Here is a 22,261-nt window from a genome sequence, read left to right as displayed (position 1 = left end):
AACTTTAATGGGCAAGGTAGTAAATATTTTAGGTGTTGTGAGCCAAGTGGTTTTGAGTGTAACTTCTAGTTATTTTCTATTACTAAGTATTTTCTCAAAGATTTAAAAATTCTATTTTTATCTTTTGTGATTTTTTTATATCTGTTTTTAAGTAAGTATAAAATTATGCATTTAGGTAATTATATAATGACAAAATCTATGTATACATACATACACATCACATATGTATATAAATATTTACTACCACAAACTGTTCTTTTATTAATTTTATATATATCTGAAAATATTTTCTTTCTGAACATTATTAGGGGATTTAAACATTTTTTTATTTTTGTTCATTTTATCACTTGAATTTTAGTGTATCTGTGTTGCATAATGGAAAAGAGACTGAATTTGGAATCAGGTTACTTAAGTTTGAAGACTGGCAGTGCTCCTTAACTGTTCATGTGACCTTAGACAATTCACTTAATGTCTTCAACTTGATTCCTCATCTGTCAAATACTCATTCAATCTTACTGGGTTAATGTGAGGATTAAATGAGCCAGTACACAGAATAGTGCTTTGTAAAATGTATTCAATACAATGCAGTTGATTTTTTTTTTTTAAGGTAGCTATCATTTTAAAATATTTTTATCATTTCTCTGTTTGACAGAAGATGACAGAGGTTAACCTAATTACAGTGAGATGTCACTTAATGACAGGGATATATTCTGAGAAATGTGTCATTAGCAATTTTGCCATGGTGTAAGCATCATGGAGTGTACTTACACCAACCTAGGTGGTATAGCTTACTACACACCTAGGCTACATTACTCCTAGACTACAAAGTTGTACAGCATGTTACTGTACTGAATACTGTGAGCAATTGGAACACAATGGAATTTGTGTATGTAAACATATCTAACCTTAGAAAAAGTACAGTAAAAATATTATAATTTATAATTATAAGTTAAATTATAATTTTGTGGTTATTGACTGAAACATCATGCAGTGCCTGACTTTATGTAAATCAGACAGGCTGCAGAGAGTTGAGGTATCTATGTTTCTTTAGAACAGAGGACATGATAAGATAACTTTAAATATTATTGTAGCTAATCTAGTTTTTCTTTGAATATGGTTGAGGCTAGTGAACAGTCAAGACTTAATTACACTCACCTTTTGGTAAATTGAGAGGTTTAGGTCCCATTCCTAACAACCTGCTTTTCTCAGTGTTGTCTTTTTCCCCCCCAACCCAGCTCCTGGTACAATTTGTTCAGAATACATCCATCCCATTGGGACAGGGGCTAGTAGAATCAGAAGCTAAAGACATTACTTGTTTGTCCCTCCTTCCGGTGACTGAAGCCTCAGAATGCAGTCGGCTAATGTTACCAGGTAAAAGTTATGATCACCAGAGATAGGCTAAAGAAGTCTGTAAGAGCTTAGCCTACTCTATGGTACTGGTGAAATAACTGATTTAATAACTGATTGATGGAAACTGTAAAAAGTATGAGTCATGGAAAAAAAGCAACCACAGGAGTCTTAAGTGCATCAATAGTTTAAGCCATAGGAATGGATATGATTACTCAAGAAGTGTGAGAGTGAGGGAAAAAAGGCTAAGGTAGAAATCTTGTGAAACTCTATTTAAGGTACAGGATGAGGCAGGAGAGCCTGCAAGGAAGGGAAAGGAAAGACTACTGTAGTAGGATGAATATCAGCATAGAATGGAGGCATGGAACCCAAGGGAAGTCAGTGTGTCAGGTGCTCCTGAGAGGCCCAGTGAAATAGGGACCAAAAAGAGACAATCATTGACCTCAGCAGGACCTGTTCCATGGAGCAAAGGGAATAGAAAGACAGGCTGCAGAGAGTTGAGATATCTATGCATAGTAAGTATAGTTGAGTAAGTAACTATACATACTTTCTAAAGGCTCTCCTGCTATGAGAAGGAAAAAAGAGAAGGAGGTAAGGTAGAGGAAAGATTTTTGTTTGAGATAGATATTTGAGGGTTGGTTTATGCTAAGAGGAAAGAGCCATTTAGAGAAGCTGAAGATAGAGGTAGTAGATAATTGGTGAAGAGGCTCCCAAAAAAGTACGAAGTAGAATTTTGAGTACAGGTACTGAGATTAGCTTTGGATGGAAAGAGGGAGATCCTATCACTTAACTGTTAGCAAAGAGAACATTATTTTGGGGTGTAGTGAATTCTTTATATTCTTATCCTTGTTTTAAAATTTAGAATATTAATATTAAATCATAGGAGGGTCAGTATTAACCTGTTGGTGACAACTTATTTGTTATAAAGTCTTCTGGTGGGTGTGATGGCTCACGCCTATAATCTTAACACTTTGGGAGGCCAAAGCTGGAGGATCACTTGAGCCCAGTAGTTTAAGACCAGCCTGGGTAGCATAGTGAGATACCATCTCTACAAAAAAATAAAAATAATTAGCTGGGCTTGGTGGTGCATGCCTGTAGTCCTAGCTACTCAGGAGGCTGAAACAGGAGGGTGGTTCACACCCAGGAGTTTGAGGCTGTAGTGAGCTGTGCTCTAGCCACTGTACTCCAGCCTGGGTGACAGAATAAGACCTTGTCTCTAAATAAAAAAAATAGAAAATAAATAAAATCTTCTGGTTACTGTCCTTTAATGGTATTCTTTGAATTTTTTTTTTTTTTTTTTTTTTTTGAGACAGAGTCTCGCTCGGTTACCATGGGTAGAGTGCTGTGGCATCATCATAGCTCACTGCAGCCTCATACTCCTGGGCTCAAGCCATCCTCTTATCTCAGCCTCCTGAGTAGCTGGGACTATAGGCATGTCAAGCTAATTTTTCTGTTTTTAGTGGAGTTGGGATCACGTTCTTGCTCAGGCTGATCTCAAACTCTTGAGCTCAAGCAGTCCTCCTGCCTTGGCCTCCCAGAGCACTAGGATTACAGGCGTAAGCCACCATGCCTGACCATGTTTGATTTTGAAGTGACTTTAACAACTTTTTTCATTTTTAAAGAGTAAAGGACAGGTATATTCAACCAATCAATGTTAATTTAAGGTTTCCCTATCTAGATCAAAGCTCTTACACACCTTCCTTCTCTCAACTCCTATTTTTCTGTTGGTATGTTGGGAGTCATATTTTCCAAATCCCCTATGGATTTTCAACATGTGGAAATTTCCAGGTGCTAATAGATTTTGATTTTTGTTAGGCTTTTTTCCCCCTGAATTTTCTCTCCCAGTTTTAATTTATATTTACTTTATTATTATTATTATTTTTTTTTTTTTTTGAGACAGAGTCTCGCTTTCTTGCCGAGGCCAGAGTGAGTGCCATGGCGTCAGTCTAGCTCACAGCAACCTCAAACTCCTGGGCTCAAGTGATCCTCCTGCCTCAGCCTCCCGAGTAGCTGGGACTACAGGCACGAGCCACCATGCCCGGCTGATTTTTATATTATATTAGTTGGCCAATTAATTTCTTTCTATTTTTATGGTAGAGACGGGGTCTCGCTCAGGCTGGTTTTGAACTCCTGACCTTGAGCAATCCGCCCGCCTCGGCCTCCCAGAGTGCTAGGATTACAGGCATGAGCCACCGCGCCCGGCCTTATTTATTATTTTTGAGACACGGTCTTTTTCTGTTGCCCAGGCTATAGTGCAGTGGCTAGGTCATAGCTCACTGCAGTCTTGAACTGGGCTTAAGCCATTTTCCCACCTCAGCATCCCGAGTAGCTGGGACTACAGGCACATGCCGTCATGGCCTGCTAGGTTTTTGTTTTTTGTAGAAATGGGGTCTTGCTATGTTGCCCAGGCTGGCCTCGAACTGCTGGCCTCAAGTGATTCTCCCTCCTTTTGCCTCCCAAAGTACTGGGACTACAGGTGTGAGCCACTGCACCCAGCCTACCTTTCTTCTTTTACTCTATATTTGTGTGGTTCATTCTTATAGTTTGTAGCTGGTTTGTTTGGTTTCATTGCTTTATAGTATTATATGAGTTTACCACAACTTCTTTATCCATGCCACTATTGATGAATATTTAGTTATTTTCAGTGTTGTACTATGACAGACAGTGCTGCTATGAACTTTATCCTTTCTTTGGTGATAGAATATATATAACATAAAATTACCCTTTTAACCATTTCTGAGTTTACAGTTCTGTAGCATTAAGTACATTCACAATGCTGAATGAAATTGGCAGTACCATCCCCTTTTATTCCTATAATCTTAGCTATTATCTGCTTAAAATGAGGAAAATATGTTCCCTGCCTTTTATAAAAATGAATGAAAAGTCCTGAAAACATCGAACGTTTCAGCATTGTAGTGCAGTTCCTCACTATATTACAACCCAAATCTTTGGAAAGTCTTTCCTTCCTTTAGAACAGATTTCTTGAAGTCTTCTGAATTATTTCTTTACATCCAGTATAAAACCTAGAACTGCAATGAAACATATTGATGATTCTGTAAAATTGTATTTGCTTCCCAGGCTGTGTTTTTTCCCCCTGCTAATTATTCACCACAACCATCATGGATGTGTTGTAAAAGTTAAGGACAGGGAACACTCTCCAAGAAAAATTTTAAATCCTGATCTTGAGTTTAGTATTCATTGGATAGCTATATTTGTCAAGAAAAAAGTACTGATTTCTGGTCTCAGAAAGGACTAAATTCTGTAATGTCCAATGTGAATGTTTGGTTACTAGTTACTGCTAAGTGTCAGAAGAGTCTGTTCCTCACATTTTGGCTGACAATCTTTAGAACTTAATGGCATCTTTGTTCTTCTCTGAGGCAGATTTTATGTTTGTAAAATGAGAATGCTGGCTGCTTCTGTAAGCATGTTAGATACTGAGGGAAGTTACAAGGGCATTAGGTGCTATGTATTGAAATGGTGAGCCCCTTGGAGATAGATGACACATAAAGCTGTGGTATTTTCCCTTTGCTAGATGATACTCCAAATCATACTAACTCCTCCAAGGAGGTCCCTTCCTCGGCTGTTTTGAGAAGCCTTCAGGTGAATGTGGGCCCAGACGGAGAAGAGACGAGGGCTCAGGCTGTACCGAAGTCCACAGAGTTTTTGTCCACTCCTGAGTCTCCTAGCTTGTTGCAAGATCTACAGCCAAGTGATAGCACTTCATTTATTCTTCTTAACTTAACAAGAGCAGGTATTTTTTTTCTTTTTCTGAACTCATGCTTAAGAAAAAAATAGGGGGTGGGACATATTTAACTCAGTCATACTTAAAGTGGAAAGAAGCTTTATTATTTTGAGAATTAATGTAGTCTGGTGACCATTTGAATGTGGAGAAGGAGAAGGAGGACTCTAGGATGACTCCCATTTCTCATTTGGGAAATTTGATGGTGCCATCTGAGATAGCACAGGAACAGGGCTTGGGGGAGGATGATTGATTCCAGCTTGTGCTTGTTGATGTTGATATCTCAGAGGGACATTCAGGAGGAGGTGTCCTTTAGAGAGTTAGAAATAGGATTCCAGAGTTCTAGAGAGGTCTGGTGTGAAGTAAGTAGTTTTGGTGCAAAAGAAGTCTGAAGCATAAACAGAAAAGAAGGCAAGTCTGAGACCTTGGCGGAAAAAACATGTGAGAGGGCAACAGAAAAATGGGAAGGAGCAGCTGGAAGTACATGAAGAGAACTGGGAAAGAATGGTGGGGAAGAAGCCAAGGAATGAAAACAGTTTTAAGGAAGAAAAGGTACTAAATCATGATAAATCCTACAAGATGGTCTAGTGAGATAAAGGGTGTGTCTGGTGACCTTAGCAAGAACAATTATTTATTTGGGTAGTAGAGGTGGAGGCCGGGGTTAAGGAGATGGGGAGTGAGTGGATGTGGAAGGTGAGAAAGTAGATAAGCAAACTAAAAGGTACACTTTCCACTTGTTCAAGAAATTTGACTTTGAAAGAATAGGTAAGAAGGTAATAGCTAGAGAAGTACTTGGGGTTTTCTATTCTTTTAAAAAATAAAGGTGGAAGGCCGGGCGCTGTGGCTCACGCCTGTAATCCTAGCTCTTGGGAGGCCGAGGCGGGCGGATTGCTCAAGGTCAGGAGTTCAAAACCAGCCTGAGCGAGACCCCGTCTCTACTATAAATAGAAAGGAATTAATTGGCCAACTGATATATATAAAAAATTAGCCGGGCATGGTGGCGCATGCCTGTAGTCCCAGCTACCCGGGAGGCTGAGGCAGAAGGATCACTCGAGCCCAGGAGATTGAGGTTGCTGTGAGCTAGGCTGACGCCACGGCACTCACTCTAGCCCGGGCAACAAAGTGAGACTCTGTCTCAAAAAAAAAAAAAAAAAAAAAAAAAAATAAAGGTGGAAGAAACTTGAGCTCCTACACATTTAAAGGCTGTAAACAAAAGCTGTCCAATAGGAATAGGTTGCAGATGGGAGAGAGGAGAAAACTGAAAGAGAAAGGAGGGAATAATGGAAGAATGAGATTGGGATACTAGAGTTGGGTATTAGTCTGATTGCCAGGAAGGACAGCTTTCCCTCTGAAACAAGAGGAAGCAATGTAATAACAAGCTTTCAGGATGGGAGTTGAAAAGTAATAGCCTAATCATCTATAAGCACAGAAGTTTGAGGTGAGGGTTGAAGATCTAGAATAGGTGGTTCATGACATGGAAAGATTTTGAGCCAGGGCAAATGAAAGGATTACTTTGATGGCTAACTTTCATATATCTTCTTGTTTTTTCCAGGTCTGGGCTCTTCAGCTGAGCACTTAGTTTTTGTACAGGATGAGGCAGAAGATTCAGGGAATGATTTCCTCTCCAATGAAAGTACAGACAGTAGCATTCCATGGTTCCTCCGGGTTCAGGAGTTGGCCCATGACAGTCTGATTGCTGCTACTCGTGCACAATTGGCAAAGAGTGCAAAAACCAGCAACAATGGTGAGACTCACGTGGCATTTTCCTTTCCAGTGTTCTCTGCAAAGAGACTTTGATAATGCAATGGCTGTGTTTTCAATTGCGTATAATTCAAATTATTTTATTGGTGAGAGCAGAGTGTTAGAAATGTGTAAATTGCTTAGGTCTTATTTTCCATAAAATAACTTGGCCATGTCAGATTTGTGTCCAAAATCAACTAAACTAGTATTCTGTATTCTCAACTTTAAATAAGGTACAGAGCCTCTTTTAAAGGAAAAAAAAGTACTCCCAGGACCTGGGGTTATCTTGAATTCTTTGAATGGTAATGTCCCTTAAATACATAAAATCATAAATTCTGTGTAAATTTCTTATACTTAGAACTTTTATACTATCATGAAATCATAATAGTTTTATCAATTAATAGAAATAAAACTATACAACTAATGAAAATAAAATTAATACTAAGTAAATATGGCAGATGATTATCTTTTTTTTGAAAGAATTGTTGCTTATGGAAATTTAATAATTAGCTATGATGGCTTTAATGTTATTTTTTTCCAGTTCAGCATACCTATGCTATTTACTCTGTGCCACTTTTCTCTGTTCTAGTAATTTTCAAAGTATTGTCCCTGGATCATCAGCATCATCTGGAAACTTAGAAATGTAACTCTCAGACTCCCATCCCAGACCTACTGTATCAGAAACTTGGTCTGATACTTGTTAAAGTTTAATAGAACCATGGCTATATTCAGACCACTGCAAAACATTTGCTTATGTAGTATGCCATTAATACTTTTTGTTTTAGATCTGCCTCTGTATTTTCTAATTAATATTTGACAAATTAGTACTACATGGTTCAACATTATCATTATCACAGACTAAACTTAAGCACTGAAATCTCATGTCAGTATACAGGTGTTTGGAGTTAATGCAGATAGATGATCTAGAATATGCTTATGATTTTTTGATTACTATTCAAATGAAAACAAAAAGTTAAAATAATTTCTCATAGAGAACTCAAGGATCCTACTAATATTTTAGAATATTCCAGTTTTAGAAACATTAACCTAAATCTTTTCCTGCACAGAGAACTCCAGACTTCTATTAGTTTTCAAAATAATTAGTTCTGTTTGTGACTACCATAATGCTGCTTAGAATAGATAATTTTACCATCTTGGGGGGGGACTCTAAAGTTCAGATTCTTCCTGAGATGTGTTTGCCAATCTCTGGATCCTGAAACCTTCAGCATTTCCACTTACATTGAGGAAGTAGTGCCATATTTGCCAGTGAGAAGCAGTATATGGAGGGAGCTTGGGATTTAGAATCTGAGGACCTGGAATCCAGACCAGGCTCCATCATTTACTAGTTCCCTGCCTCAGGCAGTTTAACTCCCTTACCTTTAGTTTTCTCATGTTCAGAAATATAGATCAGGCAGCCTACCTGATTGGGTTGTTATGAAGATTAAATAAAATACTTTCTGGGAAATGCTTTATAATCAGCAAAGCATTGTGTGGATGTTTTTCTTTCAAAATATGTTGCTTTACTACCTTAACAACTACCATGTATGCCTGAATATAAACTTACCCAAAATATAAGACAATTTTTTATTTTCTCAACAAGATGATACCCTAAAAACTTTTTTCTTAGATATTATAAACCTTTAGGCATGTAGATAAAATTAACATTGTAAGTTGCTATTTGAGAAATTTTATGATTTTGGTTATACATACACATTTTAAATTGTATAAAATATAGTTAATGTTGCTTTTCATCCACTAACATGTATTAAAATAAATGATTTTATTTAATATTTTAATACATTTTTAACATAAATATCTTTGTCATTGTCATTACTGAAACCACTTTGTGACTCCTCTATCACCGTTTTTCAGAGCACATCATCTTCACTTCCCTCTAAATTGCTTCAAATACAGAAATATTTTATTTTATTTTACTTTTTAAGAGACAGTGTCTTGCTCTGGCACCCATGCTGGACTGCAGTAGTGCAGTCATATCATAGCTCTCATTGCAGCCTTGAACTGCTGGGCCCAAGTGATCCTCCTCCCTCAGCCTCCTTATTAGCTGAGACTATACGCACGCACCACCATGCCTGGCTAACTTTTTTTTTTTTTCTTTCATTTTTTTGAGACAAGGTCTCACTATGTTGCGCGGGCTGGTCTCGAACTCCTGGCTTCAAGTGATCCTCCCACTTTGGCCTCCCAAAATGCTGGGATTATGGTTGTGAGCCACCATGCCTGGTCAAAATATTTTAATTTTGTATATAATGCTGTATGTCCTGTCAGCAAAGACATTTGGACCAAATCCCTACCTTTTTTAATAAATAAAGTTTTATTGGAACACAGGCATTTCCATTAGTTAGAAATTGTATATGGCTGCTACTATGGGAAAGTTGAGTAGTCATGACAGAGCCCACATGGCTTGCAAAGCTGAAAGTATTTCCTGCTGGGCCTCTTACAGAAAAAGTTTGCTGACCCCTGCTATATATAACACCCTCACTGGAATTTTATCTCAAATGCAAAGACTCATATAACATAGGATTTTTAAAGCACTTACAGTATTATCCAACACTTGGCAATTATAAGTTGTTGAATTTCTTTGTATCTCTCTAAAAATTTAATCAGTTCCATCAGGTAACTTCTAAATATCCAAAACTATCATTTGTTGAGATTATTTTAAGTTAATCTATCTTCCCCAAACAGTTGTTTTCAAAAACAGTAACTGAGGGAACACTCCTTTAAGTGAGTGCTTATGTAAGAACTCAAATAAAAGTCAACTCTTTTCTGAAGACTTTTTTTTTTTTTTTTTTTTTGAGACAGAGTCTCACTTTGTTGTCCAGGCTAGAGTGAGTGCCGTGGCGTCAGCCTAGCTCACAGCAACCTCAAACTCCTGGGCTTGAGTGATCCTTCTGCCTCAGCCTCCCGGGTAGCTGGGATTACAGGCATGCGCCACCATGCCCGGCTAATTTTTTATATATATATCAGTTGGCCAATTAATTTCTTTCTATTTATAGTAGAGACGGGGTCTCACTCTTGCTCAGGCTGGTTTTGAACTCCTGACCTTGAGCAATCCGCCCGCCTCGGCCTCCCAAGAGCTAGGATTACAGGCGTGAGCCACAGCGCCCGGCCTGAAGACTTTTTTTAGGGAATAATTTGCCATATATTTGAGCATATATTGCTAATCTTCAGTGTTGAGAAGGAGAGATTCCAGTGATTCTTACATCATATATTCATTTTTTTTTCTGTTTTATGTTTATCAGTATTATTGTATCTACAAAATTGAATATACAAAGTCCCAATAGTCACGCTGATTTAAATCTTTGGATTAGTGTGATGTTTCTACAGACCTTTCATTAGAAATTAATTAGCTGGAACTCGGGTTGGTGGGAAGTTTCCTTTATGGTACATATACTTTTGTGCTGTTTAAATTTTACCTATGTGTAAATATTTTTCATTAACACAAATTTAAAAACCAGGGACAATATTAAAAAGTTAATAAGTAGCAGAAGGCATCCTAGGTTCTGCTCTGACTTTAGGGCAATTAGTTTTATGACTAGTATTTGGTAAAGTATAGCAAGGAGAATGTAGGGCAGTAAGAGATTAATAGGTGAATCAGAAACTGCCTTTGATCAGCTGTCAGTTTCCAGGGAATGTGGTAAGTACAACATATATATTGTACTCCTGCCTTTTGAGAGGGAAATTTGGAAATACAAATTTTATTCCAAAGGTATGTATAGTGGAAAGATAAACCCATATCCTCATAGCAGAATTGACTATGATTTTTTTTCTCTATTGATCTTCAAGTCTGTCTTGAAGAAAATGACAGAAAAGGATCATCACCTGCTAATCTGGAATTCATATAAAATTTTAATTACCTGATTTTATTTAAATTATGGGAGGCACCGTGTACTCCACTCCTCACCTCCCTTTAATCTGTTGAACAAAACTCCAGTAGATATTTTCTCTAACTTTTTTTCTAATGTGGTTAAAAATTTTTAAAGTCATCTGAGGTTTTGCATTCTTAAATATTTTATAACTAAAAGGGTTAGTACAGGAAATTGGAAGGCGGTTCTTATTCTCCAGAATGATAGGAAACAGCCAGAGTGATTTCAAAAGATGAACATATGAGAATGGCCATCTGTGGAAGAAATCTATATTCCCACACTAAGCAAGAATGACCATTTCTCCTTAAAATAGTTTTTTACTACCAAGAAATTTGTCATTTCTCTAAGCATCCCACTCTGAGTGTTAATATACCTGATTCCTTGCCAATCTGTACAATGCAAAATAGGTTTAATTTTGCTTTCTGGGATTTCTGATAGAAAACCATTTTGGATTTAAATTTGTCAAAGAGGCTTAGTCTTGTGAAGCAAAGCATGATGGCTTTTGGTAGTCTGCAGTAATGGGATGGGGATATAGAATCCTCTCATTTCTGTTAAATGGATACAAAGAGAGCTGGAGAAGATGAAGATGGATTTCTGATTAATGATCACTAGGAGTGAAATATTGGAGCTTTATTGTTTGAACCTAAGTGTCTGAACAGGGTCCTTCCTGTGTTATAAATATGTGACTCTGTTACAGGAGAAAATGTCCACCTTGGTTCTGGTGATGGGCAACCCAAAGATTCTGGGCCCCTTCCTCAAGTGGAAAAGAAGCTCAAATGTACAGTTGAAGGCTGTGACCGGACATTTGTATGGCCAGCTCACTTTAAGTACCACCTCAAAACTCATCGGTGAGCAAACCTGGGATCTCATACTTGGATATATTGATGCATACATTGATGCTTCTAGAGGAGCCTGGTCCCCCAGTTGGCAAAGGAGAGCAAGCTTCTTTTTAGTTAGCTTCTGTTTGGCTAGCTTCTGTTCAAGATGTCTTTTGTTCTTTAATAGAAGGATTTGCGTTGTCTCATTTATCTCATTCTTGATAAATATTTAATAAGACATTGGCATCTAAATGTCTTAAAGCAAGAGTTCTCAAATCTCATTATTAAAACATAGTTTTCTTTGAGAACTTAAAAAATAATACATAAGCCTGGGCCTGTATCCTAAACTTATGAAATCAGTTTGGTTGTTTGAAGGTATAAGGCATCTGTAATTCTAACACACTCTTCAGGTGATTCTGATATATCCAGGTTTGAGATTTACTCCTTGCTTTGAGAGTCAGTAGGAGCTTTGATTTGTCATCTGTAGCAAAGAGTATTTTCAGGTATTGTTGCTTATATGATTATTTTTGCAGAAATGACCGCTCCTTCATCTGCCCTGCAGAAGGTTGTGGGAAAAGCTTCTATGTGCTACAGAGGCTGAAGGTGCACATGAGAACCCACAATGGGGAGAAGCCCTTTATGTGCCCTGAGTCTAGCTGTGGTAAGCAGTTCACTACAGCTGGAAACCTGAAGAACCACTTACGAATTCACACAGGTGTGTGCCAGACCAACGTTCCTTTAGGCAGCCTACTTGGCTCAGTGCTTATTGGCCTATCATTAGGAAAGGCTCAGGTGTGAATACATATGAAGTTCTAGGGTTGTTGCTAGAACTCTGAAGATGGGATTTTTTTTCCTTAAATGCCTCATGGCACTTACAATAACATTTATTTAACTTTTACCTGTGTGTGAAGAATGGACAGTGTTTCTGCCTCCAGGAATTTAATGTGTAGGAAGAAATGTCAGAGCTTCTCAAATACTTATGATATGAGGAGATATGGACAAAGTCAGTCTGTTTTCAAATATCTCTGAACATTGCACAGTTACAATTTTTTTTTTTTTTTTTTTTTAAATAAAGACAGATCTCACTCTTGCTTAGGCTGGGCTCAAATTCCTGAGCTCAAGCAATCCTCCCACCTCTGCCTCCCAGAGTGCCAGGATTATAGGTGTGAGCCACCACAGTTATAATTTTGAGCAGTAACATTTATTGAGTCACAAAAACCATACAGAGCCTGTTCTAGACACTAAGTAGGATAAGGTGGGCAAAAATACAAAAGATAAGATATCCCTGGCTTAGAGAAGTATGCTTTCTTGTTAGAGCATTACAACATGAAAAACAGAATGGGGATGTGACTTGTTCTGGTCACACAGCATGTTACTATCAAAGGAGCAAAATAAAGATTCCTTGACTCTTAGTCTATGTATGAAATTCCAAGCCACTTGGTCTGACATATGCTAATGTCTTGCCAAAGATTAATTACTGAACCCAGACCACTATTTTAGAATGTGTACTATTCTTCCCCACTTTTGTGCTACTTTATTTCTTTTTTGTTCATTCTTGTATTGGTAAAGTGACAGCAGGTACAATTAAAGGACATTCAAAAAGTGAAGCTTGACCTGAAGTCTCAAGTATTCTAGGCATGAACCTGTGATTTTCTCTAGATTGACATAACCTCTGCATATGATTTGGGGCAGAACAGCTCTGTTCTTAGATGGTTTTTAAAAGAGTATATTTGTTCCAAGAAAGCAATTTGAATGAAAGAATAGGAAAACCATCTAGCTGAATAGATAAGGAAAGAAGTAGAGTTTGCTATGCTTTATTGTTAAATTTGGTAACCTTTCATCATTGTGCTGTTCATCGTTTTTGTAGCATTTGATAACACCAAATGTCTTAAAATGCTTTCTTTTACATCAAACTATGACCTGATTTTTCTTCTGTTTTTCTTTTCTTTATTCTAACTCTCACTAGCCTCCATCTTGGTTAATCTTTTCTTTTGAGACAGAGTCTCACTCTATTGCCTTGGATAGAGTGTAGTGGTGTCATCATAGCTCACTGCAGCCTCAAACTTCTGGGCTCCAGGGATCCTACTGCCTCAGCCTCCTGAGTAGCTGGGACCACAGGTGCATGCCACCATACCTGACTAAGTTTTCTGGTTTTTTGGTAGAGTTGGGGGTCTCAAATGTTACTCAGGCTAGTCTGGAGCTCGTGGCGTCCCAAAGTGCTAGGATTATAGGCATGAGCCACCATACCAGGCCTCATATGTATTAGTATATTGTTCATTCTTTCAGCAACTTTTTGAGTATGTAGCATTCTGGAGTGGAGATGAGGCATTCAAAAAGGTTACAGACCATTGGAAAATCATAAACATTAAACTGTGTGGTACAGTTTAAAAGAACAGTGTGAACAGTTGGGCATGGTGGCTTATGCCTCTAATTCCTGCACTCTGGGAGGCCAAGATGGAGGGATTGCTTGAGGCTAGGAGTTTGAGACCAGCCTGGGCAACATAGTGAGACCCCATCTCTCCAAAAATCTTAAAAAATTAGCCAGTTACGGTGGCACGTGCCTGTAGTCTCAGCTAATTGGGAGGCTGAAGCAGGAGGATCATTTGAGCCTAGGAATTCAAGGATGCAGTGAGCTATGATTGTTCCACTGTACTCCAGCCTAGATGAGAAAGAGTGAGACCCTTTCTCATTGCACCCCCAAAAAGGAAAAAAATGCATGGAAAAAAAAAAGAACAACATAATCTAGAATAGTGCTGCTCCCTCCTACAAAGTCCATCTTCAATGTTGTCACCATGCTGGTATCACTTGCCATTTTTTGAACTTGCCCTGAGCACTCTTGGTTTTAAGGCTCTGCTCCCACTATTCATTGTGCCTGAAATTCCCTTCCATCCTTGTCATCTTTTAAGACCAGTTCGAATTCAGCTTTTTTCAAAAATTACTGCAATTAGAATTCCTCCCCTTCTAAATGCTTATAGCACTTTTTTGTACAGGAACTTATATTAAAGTTATTTATGTATACATTTGTCTCTGATACTATTCTGTGATCCTTGGAGGATAGAGACTGCATCTTTGGTTTTTTTTTTTTAATTTTTTTTTTTTTTACTTTTTATTTTGAAATAATTATAGACTTGGCCGGGTATGGTGGCTCAGGCCTGTAATCCTAGCACTATGGGAGGCTGAGGCGGGTGGATTGCTCGAGGTCAGGAGTTCAAAACCAGCCTGAGCAAGAGCAAGACCCCGTCTCTACTATAAATAGAAAGAAATTAATTGGCCAACTAATATATACAGAAAAAATTAGCCGGGCATGGTGGTGCATGCCTGTAGTCCCAGCTACGGAGGCTGAAGTAGCAGGATTGCTTGAGCCCAGGAGTTGAGGTTGCTGTGAGCTAGGCTGACGCCACGGCACTCACTCTAGCCTGGGCAACAAAGCAAGACTCTGTCTCAAAAAAAAAAAAAAATATATATATATATATAGACTCATCATAAATTGCAAAAATAGTACAAAGTTCTGTGTATTCTTCACCTCACTTCCCTAAAATGTGACCTCTTAGGTAGCCATAGCAATATTAAAATCAAAAAATTACCATTGTCAACTAGTCTACAGACCGCATTCAGTTTGCACTATGCAGCTTTGATTTTTAAAGTAACAAAGTAGTGTTGTTGCAAGTGAAAATTACAGAAAAGCACAAAGACAAAAATAAATCATAATACCACTATATAAATAGAACCACTTTTATAATATTACAGACTCGTATGTGTAACTCTGTGACTGAATATCTGTTTTCATGTGTTTGCTGTGTAAAATGGCATAATATATAATACCTATTTTATAACCTTTAAAAATCTTTAGGCCGGGTGCCGTGGCTCATGCCTGTAATCCTAGCACTCTGGGAGGCTGAGGCGGGCAGATTGCTCATCGCTCAAGGTCAGGAGTTCAAAACCAGCCTGAGCAAGAGCGAGACACCGTCTCTACTAAAAAAATAGAAATTAATTGGACAGCTAAAAAAATATAGAAAAAATTAGCCGGGTATGGTGGCACATGCCTGTAGTTGCAGCCACTTGGGAGGTTGAGGCAGGAGGATCACTTGAGCCTGGGAGTTTGAGGTTGCTGTGAGCTAGGCTGATGACACGGCACTCTAGCCCGGACAACAAAGTAAGACTCTTGTCTCAGGAAAAAAAAAAAAAATCTGTACTTGAGATAGATCTAGAAACGGAGTCTTAAAAAGAATTGATGTAAGGTAAAAACCCTGACAGTGTATCCACTGTTAATCTGGATTTCCTCAGAGGGGATGGGATAACTGAAGAACGTAGGTCAGTGCAGCTCCCCAGCCCTTGAGGCAGAAGGTAGAGGGAAGTGTATGAGGCTCAGAGGCAACCATTCTAAGGTAAAGGGCAGGGTTGTCTGCTGGGCAGTATACTAAAGATCATTGAGAGGCAACACTTGCTAGGTAGCCCAGTTATATAGCGTGAGTTAAAGAAATCAGGGTAAGTCAGTCATTAAAAACAGAATAAAGTTGGTAGGAAAAGAGGGCAATAATTCATCAGATGACTGAATCTTTATCTCATTTTTTTTGTCTCTAGGAGAGAAGCCTTTCCTTTGTGAAGCCCAAGGATGTGGCCGTTCCTTTGCTGAGTATTCCAGCCTCCGAAAACATCTGGTGGTTCACTCAGGTAATAGAACCTGTGCCATTTGTAGATTTTAGGAAAAGTAGAGAGACAAAAGGATGAAAGGTTGAGGGAGTAGTATAAAGAAATTTAAAAAGAAACAAACTTTTCAAAATAATGGTTAAATGCTTATCATCATCATGACAGAATCAGAAATCAAAGCCCTTAATGAGTGGATCTTATAATTCAAAGGGTCTTATAATCGAAGGGGTGAAATGTAATTATTTTCAGTGGAGTCACTGCTTTTGAATCTAGACCTTTTTCTGAGTTCAGCAGATTTGTTTGGCACTGTGCTGAGTACTTTATAAGTTATATCAAACACGGATCCTCTACTTTAGGAATTGACATTTTTATTCCTCTGTGGGAAGATTTCAAATCATTTCTCATGATGTCAGTGGCAGCAGTACTACCTTCTGAGGAGCCATTGTTGATCCTGCTTTAGTCACCATTTTGGCAGAAACTATGCCTTTGGCAAATAGAACCACACACCTTATTGTTGCCAGATATGTATTAGGGGACAGAGGAGTCTGTAGGGGAGACAGAGACTTAGTGGCCCACTTTCTGAAATTAATTCTCTGTAATTCTGTCAAATTTACTCATTCTATGCATTCTGTGTCATATTAGTTGATTTTTTGATGTGAAACCAACCTTGCATTTCTAGGATTAATCCCACTTGCTTAGTGTATAATTCTATTTATATGGTGCTGGACTCGATTTTCTCATAGTTTGTTAAGAATTTTTACATTTATGTTCATAAAGAATATTGTGGTCTATAGTGTTCTTCCTTGTGATATCTTTGTTTAGCTTTGTATCAGGGTATATTGGCCTAAAAATGAATAGGAATGTGTTCTCATCTCCTTTATTTTCTGGAAGAACTTGCATAGGATTAGTACTATTTCTATCAATTCTGATAACTTTCATTAATTAAGCTATCTATGCCTGGACTTTTCTTTGTGGTAAGATTTTTAATCACAAATTCAGTTTCATGTGCTAGAGCTATTCAGACTTTCTACTTCATGGTTCTGTTTTGGTAATTCTTATCTGTCTAGGAATTTGTCTATTTCATCTAATTTGTCTAATTTATTGGAATTAAATTGTTTATGCTATTTCTTCCTTCCTTCCTTCCTTCCTTCCTTCCTTCCTTCCTTCCTTCCTTCCTTCCTTCCTTCCTTCTCTTCTCTTCTCTTCTCTTCTCTTCTCTTCTCTTCTCTTCTCTTCTCTTCTCTTCTCTTCTCTTCTCTTCTCTTCTCTTCTCTTTTCTCTTTTCTCTTTTCTCTTTTCTCTTTTCTCTTTTCTCTTTCCTTTCCTTTTTCCTTTCCTTTTTCCTTTCCTTTTTCCTTTCCTTTCTTTTCTTTTCTTTCTTTCTTTTTTTTTTTTTTTTGAAGAGTCTCACTTTGTTGTCCAGGCTAGAGTGAGTGCCGTGGCGTCAGCCTAGCTCACAGCAACCTCAAACTCCTGGGCTCAAGCGATCCTCCTGCCTCAGCCTCCCGAGTAGCTGGGACTACAGGCATGCGCCACCATGCCCAGCTAATTTTTTATATATATATCAGTTGGCCAATTAATTTCTTTCTATTTATAGTAGAGACGGGGTCTCGCTCTTGCTCAGGCTGGTTTTGAACTCCTGACCTTGAGCAATCCGCCCGCCTCAGCCTCCCAAGAGCTAGGATTACAGGCGTGAGCCACAGCGCCCGGCCGTCTTTCTTTCTTTCTTTCTTTCTTTCTTTCTTTCTTTCTTTCTTTCTTTCTTTCTTTCTTTCTTTCTGTCTGTCTGTCTGTCTGTCTGTCTGTCTGTCTGTCTGTCTTTCTTTCTTTCTTTCTTTCTTTCTTTCTGTCTTTCTGTCTTTCTTTCTGTCTTTCTTGTCTTTCTTGTCTTTCTTGTCTTTCTTTCTTTCTTGTCTTTCTTTCTTTCTTACTTTCTTTCTTTCTTTCTTCCTTTCTTCCTTTCTTCCTTTCTTCCTTTCTTTCCTTTCTTTCCTTTCTTTCCTTTCTTTCCTTTCTTTCCTTCTTTCTTTCCTTTCTTTCCTTTCTTTCCTTTCTTTCCTTTCTTTCTTTCTTTCTTTTCGTCTCGCTTTGTTGCCCAGGCTAGAGTGAGTGCCGTGGCGTCAGCCTAGCTCACAGCAACCTCAAACTCCTGGGCTCAAGCAATTCTACTGCCTCAGCCTCCCGAGTAGCTGGGACTACAGGCATGCACCACCATGCCCAGCTAATTAATTAGTTGGCCAATTAATTTCTTTCTATTTATAGTAGTGACGGGGTCTTGCTCTTGCTCAGGCTGGTTTTGAACTCTTGACCTTGAGCAATCCACCCGCCTCGGCCTCCCAGAGTGCTAGGATTACAGGCGTGAGCCCATGCCCGGCCATGTTTATAATATTTCTTTAAAATAATTTTAATTTCCTTAGGGACTGTAGTGGTGTCTCATCTTTCATTCTTGATGTCTATATCTTTATTTTTCTTTAGTTTATACTAACTAAAGGTTTATTCATTTTTTGATCTTTTGAAAGAATCAGCTTTTGGCTGAGTGCAGTGCTCACACCTGTAATCCGTGTACTTTGGGAGGCCGAGGTGGGAGGGTCGCTTGAGGCCAGCAGTCCAAGACCAGCCTGAGCAGTATAGCAAGACCCATCTCTATACACAATAAAAAATTAGCTGGTTGTGTTGGTATACACCTGTAGTCCCAGCTACTCTGGAGGCTGAGGCAGGAGGATCACTTGAGCTCAGAAGTTTTAGGTTGCAATGAGCTATGATGATGCTGCAACACTCTAGCCTGAACAGAGAAAGACCCTGTCTCCAAAAAAAAGTGAAAAACCCAAACAACAACAAAAGAATCAGCTTTTGATTTCATTGACTTTCTCTATTGCTTTTCTTTCTTTCTTTCATTTTGAGACAGAGACCAGCTAGAATGCAGTGGCGTCATCATAGCTCACTGTAACTTGACTTGGAAATTCATGCTGAGGAAAAAATAAATAAAATAAATAAATAGATAGATAGCTCACTATAACCTCACATTCCTGGGTTCCTGCCTCAGCCTCTCAAGTAGCTAGGACTACAGGTGTGTACCAGGATGCCTGGCTAATTTTTCTATTATTAGTAGAGATAGGGTCTCAGCTCTTCTGGTCTACCTGCTTCTCAGCTCTTCTGATCCACCTGCTTCAACTTCCCAAAGTGTTAGGATTAGGATTATAGGCATGAGCCACCACGCCCAGTCTCTCCATTGCTTTTCTGTTTTTCATTTTATTGATTTCCATTTTAAATTTTATTATTTCTTTTCTTTCTTCTTTGCTTTAGTTTAATTTGTTTGTATTTCTACTTTCTTGAGGTGGGTATTTTATTAGTTTCTTAAGGTGGATTATTCATTGATTGTGGGCTTGTTTGTTTGTTTTATTATAGACAGGATCTCTCTCTGTTGCCCAGGCTAGAGTGCAGTGGTGCGATCATAGCTCACTGTAACCTTGAACTCCTGGGCTCAGGTTATCCTCCCACCTCAGCCTCTGAGTTGCTAAGTCTGTAGGTGTGTGCTACCATGCCTGGCTAATTTTTAATTTTTTTGTAGAGACAGGGTCTCACTATGTTACCCAGGGTTGTCTCGAACCCCCGGCCTCAAGTGATCCTCTTGCATTGGTTTCCCAAAGTGGTGGGATTACAGGCAGGAGCCATTATGCCTGACGTAGAGGACAGCAGATCATTGTGTTAGAAGAACTGCCAATTGAGAATGTTGAAGACCCTTAGAGTGGTGCCAGGGAATGTGACAAGGGGATATTATGAACCTAGGATTGGAATTCTTGAGGACAGTGCATGTCTTAGAGGTTCATGGAAGACTATGATCTAAAAGCCTCCTATTTTAGATTGTGTATGTGGCTGCCATGGTCTCATACCAAAGAGGTGGTTTTATAAAGGAAGCAGCAGTACAGTGGGTTTGGAAAGAACTGGGGCCTGGGAGCAATGAGTGTGCTAAAGCCCTTGTGGTGTACTTACTGCCTTCCCCATGTACAGAAGGTTGAAAGGCTGGGAAAAGTGGGGAATGGGAGAAGCAGCAGCTTCTTATGTTTAGTTTAACATTCTCTGGGCTTCTCTATCTAGGTCTTAATGTCCATTTTCTTGCCGTCAGAATGTACCCTGTCTTTCTGGTTCCCCTGACTTAACTTTGGTCCGTGTTTTAGGAGAGAAGCCCCATCAGTGCCAAGTCTGTGGGAAGACTTTCTCTCAGAGTGGGAGCAGGAATGTGCACATGAGAAAGCATCATTTGCAGCTGGGAGCAGCTGGGAGTCAAGAGCAGGAGCAAACTGGTGAGGAGGGTAGGCATAATGGAGGGCTGTATCCTCTAGGTTCAAAGGGCCAAGTCACTAGACTGCTTGTTATCTGGAAATTTTCTGATTCTGTTTTGGGTAGAGAGACCTCTACCCAAAGGTCTCATTTGATGGGCTGGTGGTTTCCAAACATAGCTGTACTGTAGAATGATCTGCAAACTTTTAAAACATACTTTCTTGTTGCTTGTCTTCCCTTCCCCCACGACCCCCCCATAAAACAAAGCAACCTGATAAATGAGATAATTTGTAAGATCCCAGAATCTATAGTTTTAAAAAGTTCCCCTAGTGAGTTCGATGGTAACTAGTGCTGATCCATGAACCAGCATTTGAGTAGCGGAGTGATAAAAGATTTTTGTATGACATAGAGTTTAGGTATGTTTTTACTAAGCAGTCATGGCTACCTTTTTGCCCTACCTTAAATTTGATAACTCTTTTTTGTTCTTATTACTTTTCCATGCCTTTCCTTAATTATTTTATTCCAAATACTCCTTTCTAAAAATCCATTTGTCCCATTTCATATGCTATTTTTTCAGATGCTAAACATAAGCAAGGATCATCATCCCTCAAGTTCAATCCTTCCCTTGTAGATGTTTTTTTCTCATTTCCCAAAAGTAGATGAGATAGGTGGTGGCATCTAATGTATAGGTTAACTTCTAGTTCTGAAAGAGAAGGCCAACTTCCCTTTGAAGGAAAATGAGGACTAGGCACAGCCTTGACTGCTGTATGTCTTTCACATCCTCTTCTCTGTGCAGCTGAGCCACTAATGGGCAGTAGTTTGCTTGAAGAGGCTTCAGTACCCAGTAAAAACCTGGTGTCTATGAATTCCCAGCCCAGCCTTGGTGGAGAGTCCTTGAACCTACCAAATACCAATTCTATCCTGGGAGTTGATGATGGTAAGACTTCCAACTCTCCTTTATTTGGGGAAAATGGGCTGCAACTAGGGGCTAAGAAATGGGATGTCTCCAAAATGGAGGTTTTAATTAATCTCATTTCTTGTGAGTAGCTGTGGTATGATTGAGTAGCATTTGTGTTCTTATTCTCTGGGGTTGATAAGTTAATCTGGAAGAAAAAAAACTTTTTTTCTTGGGAGATTGAGGTGGGAGGATTGCTCGAGCCCAAGTCCAGCCTGGGCAACATAGTGAGACCTTGTCTCTTAAAAAAAAAAATTCATTGAAGATGATGTAACAAAAGAATAAAGAGAAAATTATTTATAATCCTAGCATCCTAGCCCGACTATTTCTATCTTTCCTGTTGCAGTTATGGAAGAACTTAACTTTTAAAACATTTAAACAGAAAATAACCAGGTTTTACAGAGGAAATATAAAGCAATTTCTCCATACCTTCAAAAGCCTATCTTCTGGAGAAAAGAAAGGGCTCTCTAGGAAACACTTGGTCCTCTCTGGTATAGAAATTTCACCCAAGTTACACAGGCCAGGCCCTCTTCTCTGACAAACTTAACAGGTGAGGTCAGCATGCATTTATTCAGTGCCTACTGTGTGCTGGTGGCACCATGGGAAAGAGAAAAGTAGAAGATAGGGACCTTAAAATCCAGTTGAGAAGTGAAAACTTACATATTTGTGGGAATCAACATTAAATAAATAGAAGATAGTATATAGGTAAACATTAAATTATATGATACTATCTAGAGAGCCATATTAGCTAGAAAGTCCATAGATGAAACATTTTTTTTTTGAGGGCTAAATAGTATATCTATAAACTATTTCAAGAAGATATTCATGGTGATCCCACTGATGAACATTTAATATG

At 38.7% G+C, this 22,261-nt stretch overlaps 1 protein-coding gene across 4 annotated transcripts in view; it reads left to right on the top strand.

The window, feature by feature from the left end:
- ZNF410 (zinc finger protein 410) overlaps window positions 1-22,261 on the top strand; it is a 30,478-nt gene that overhangs the window by 2,884 nt on the left and 5,333 nt on the right. For 2 of the 4 annotated variants that reach the window (XM_012741646.3, XM_012741654.3), the window contains exons 3-10: window positions 1,236-1,371; window positions 4,880-5,098; window positions 6,639-6,830; window positions 11,405-11,555; window positions 12,059-12,240; window positions 16,107-16,196; window positions 20,348-20,473; window positions 21,247-21,387. In XM_012741646.3, coding sequence (XP_012597100.2) covers window positions 1,236-1,371; window positions 4,880-5,098; window positions 6,639-6,830; window positions 11,405-11,555; window positions 12,059-12,240; window positions 16,107-16,196; window positions 20,348-20,473; window positions 21,247-21,387 — 1,237 coding nt within the window. The remainder of the gene's footprint in view (window positions 1-1,235; window positions 1,372-4,879; window positions 5,099-6,638; window positions 6,831-11,404; window positions 11,556-12,058; window positions 12,241-16,106; window positions 16,197-20,347; window positions 20,474-21,246; window positions 21,388-22,261) is intronic. The other 2 variants (XM_076003870.1, XM_012741679.3) reach the window with 2 other exon arrangements.

The sequence above is a fragment of the Microcebus murinus genome, chromosome 6, assembly GCF_040939455.1.
Source record: "Microcebus murinus isolate Inina chromosome 6, M.murinus_Inina_mat1.0, whole genome shotgun sequence".
Classification (NCBI taxonomy): domain Eukaryota; kingdom Metazoa; phylum Chordata; class Mammalia; order Primates; family Cheirogaleidae; genus Microcebus; species Microcebus murinus.
Note: the sequence above shows the minus strand (reverse complement) of the source record. Positions and strands in the feature narration are given on the sequence as shown.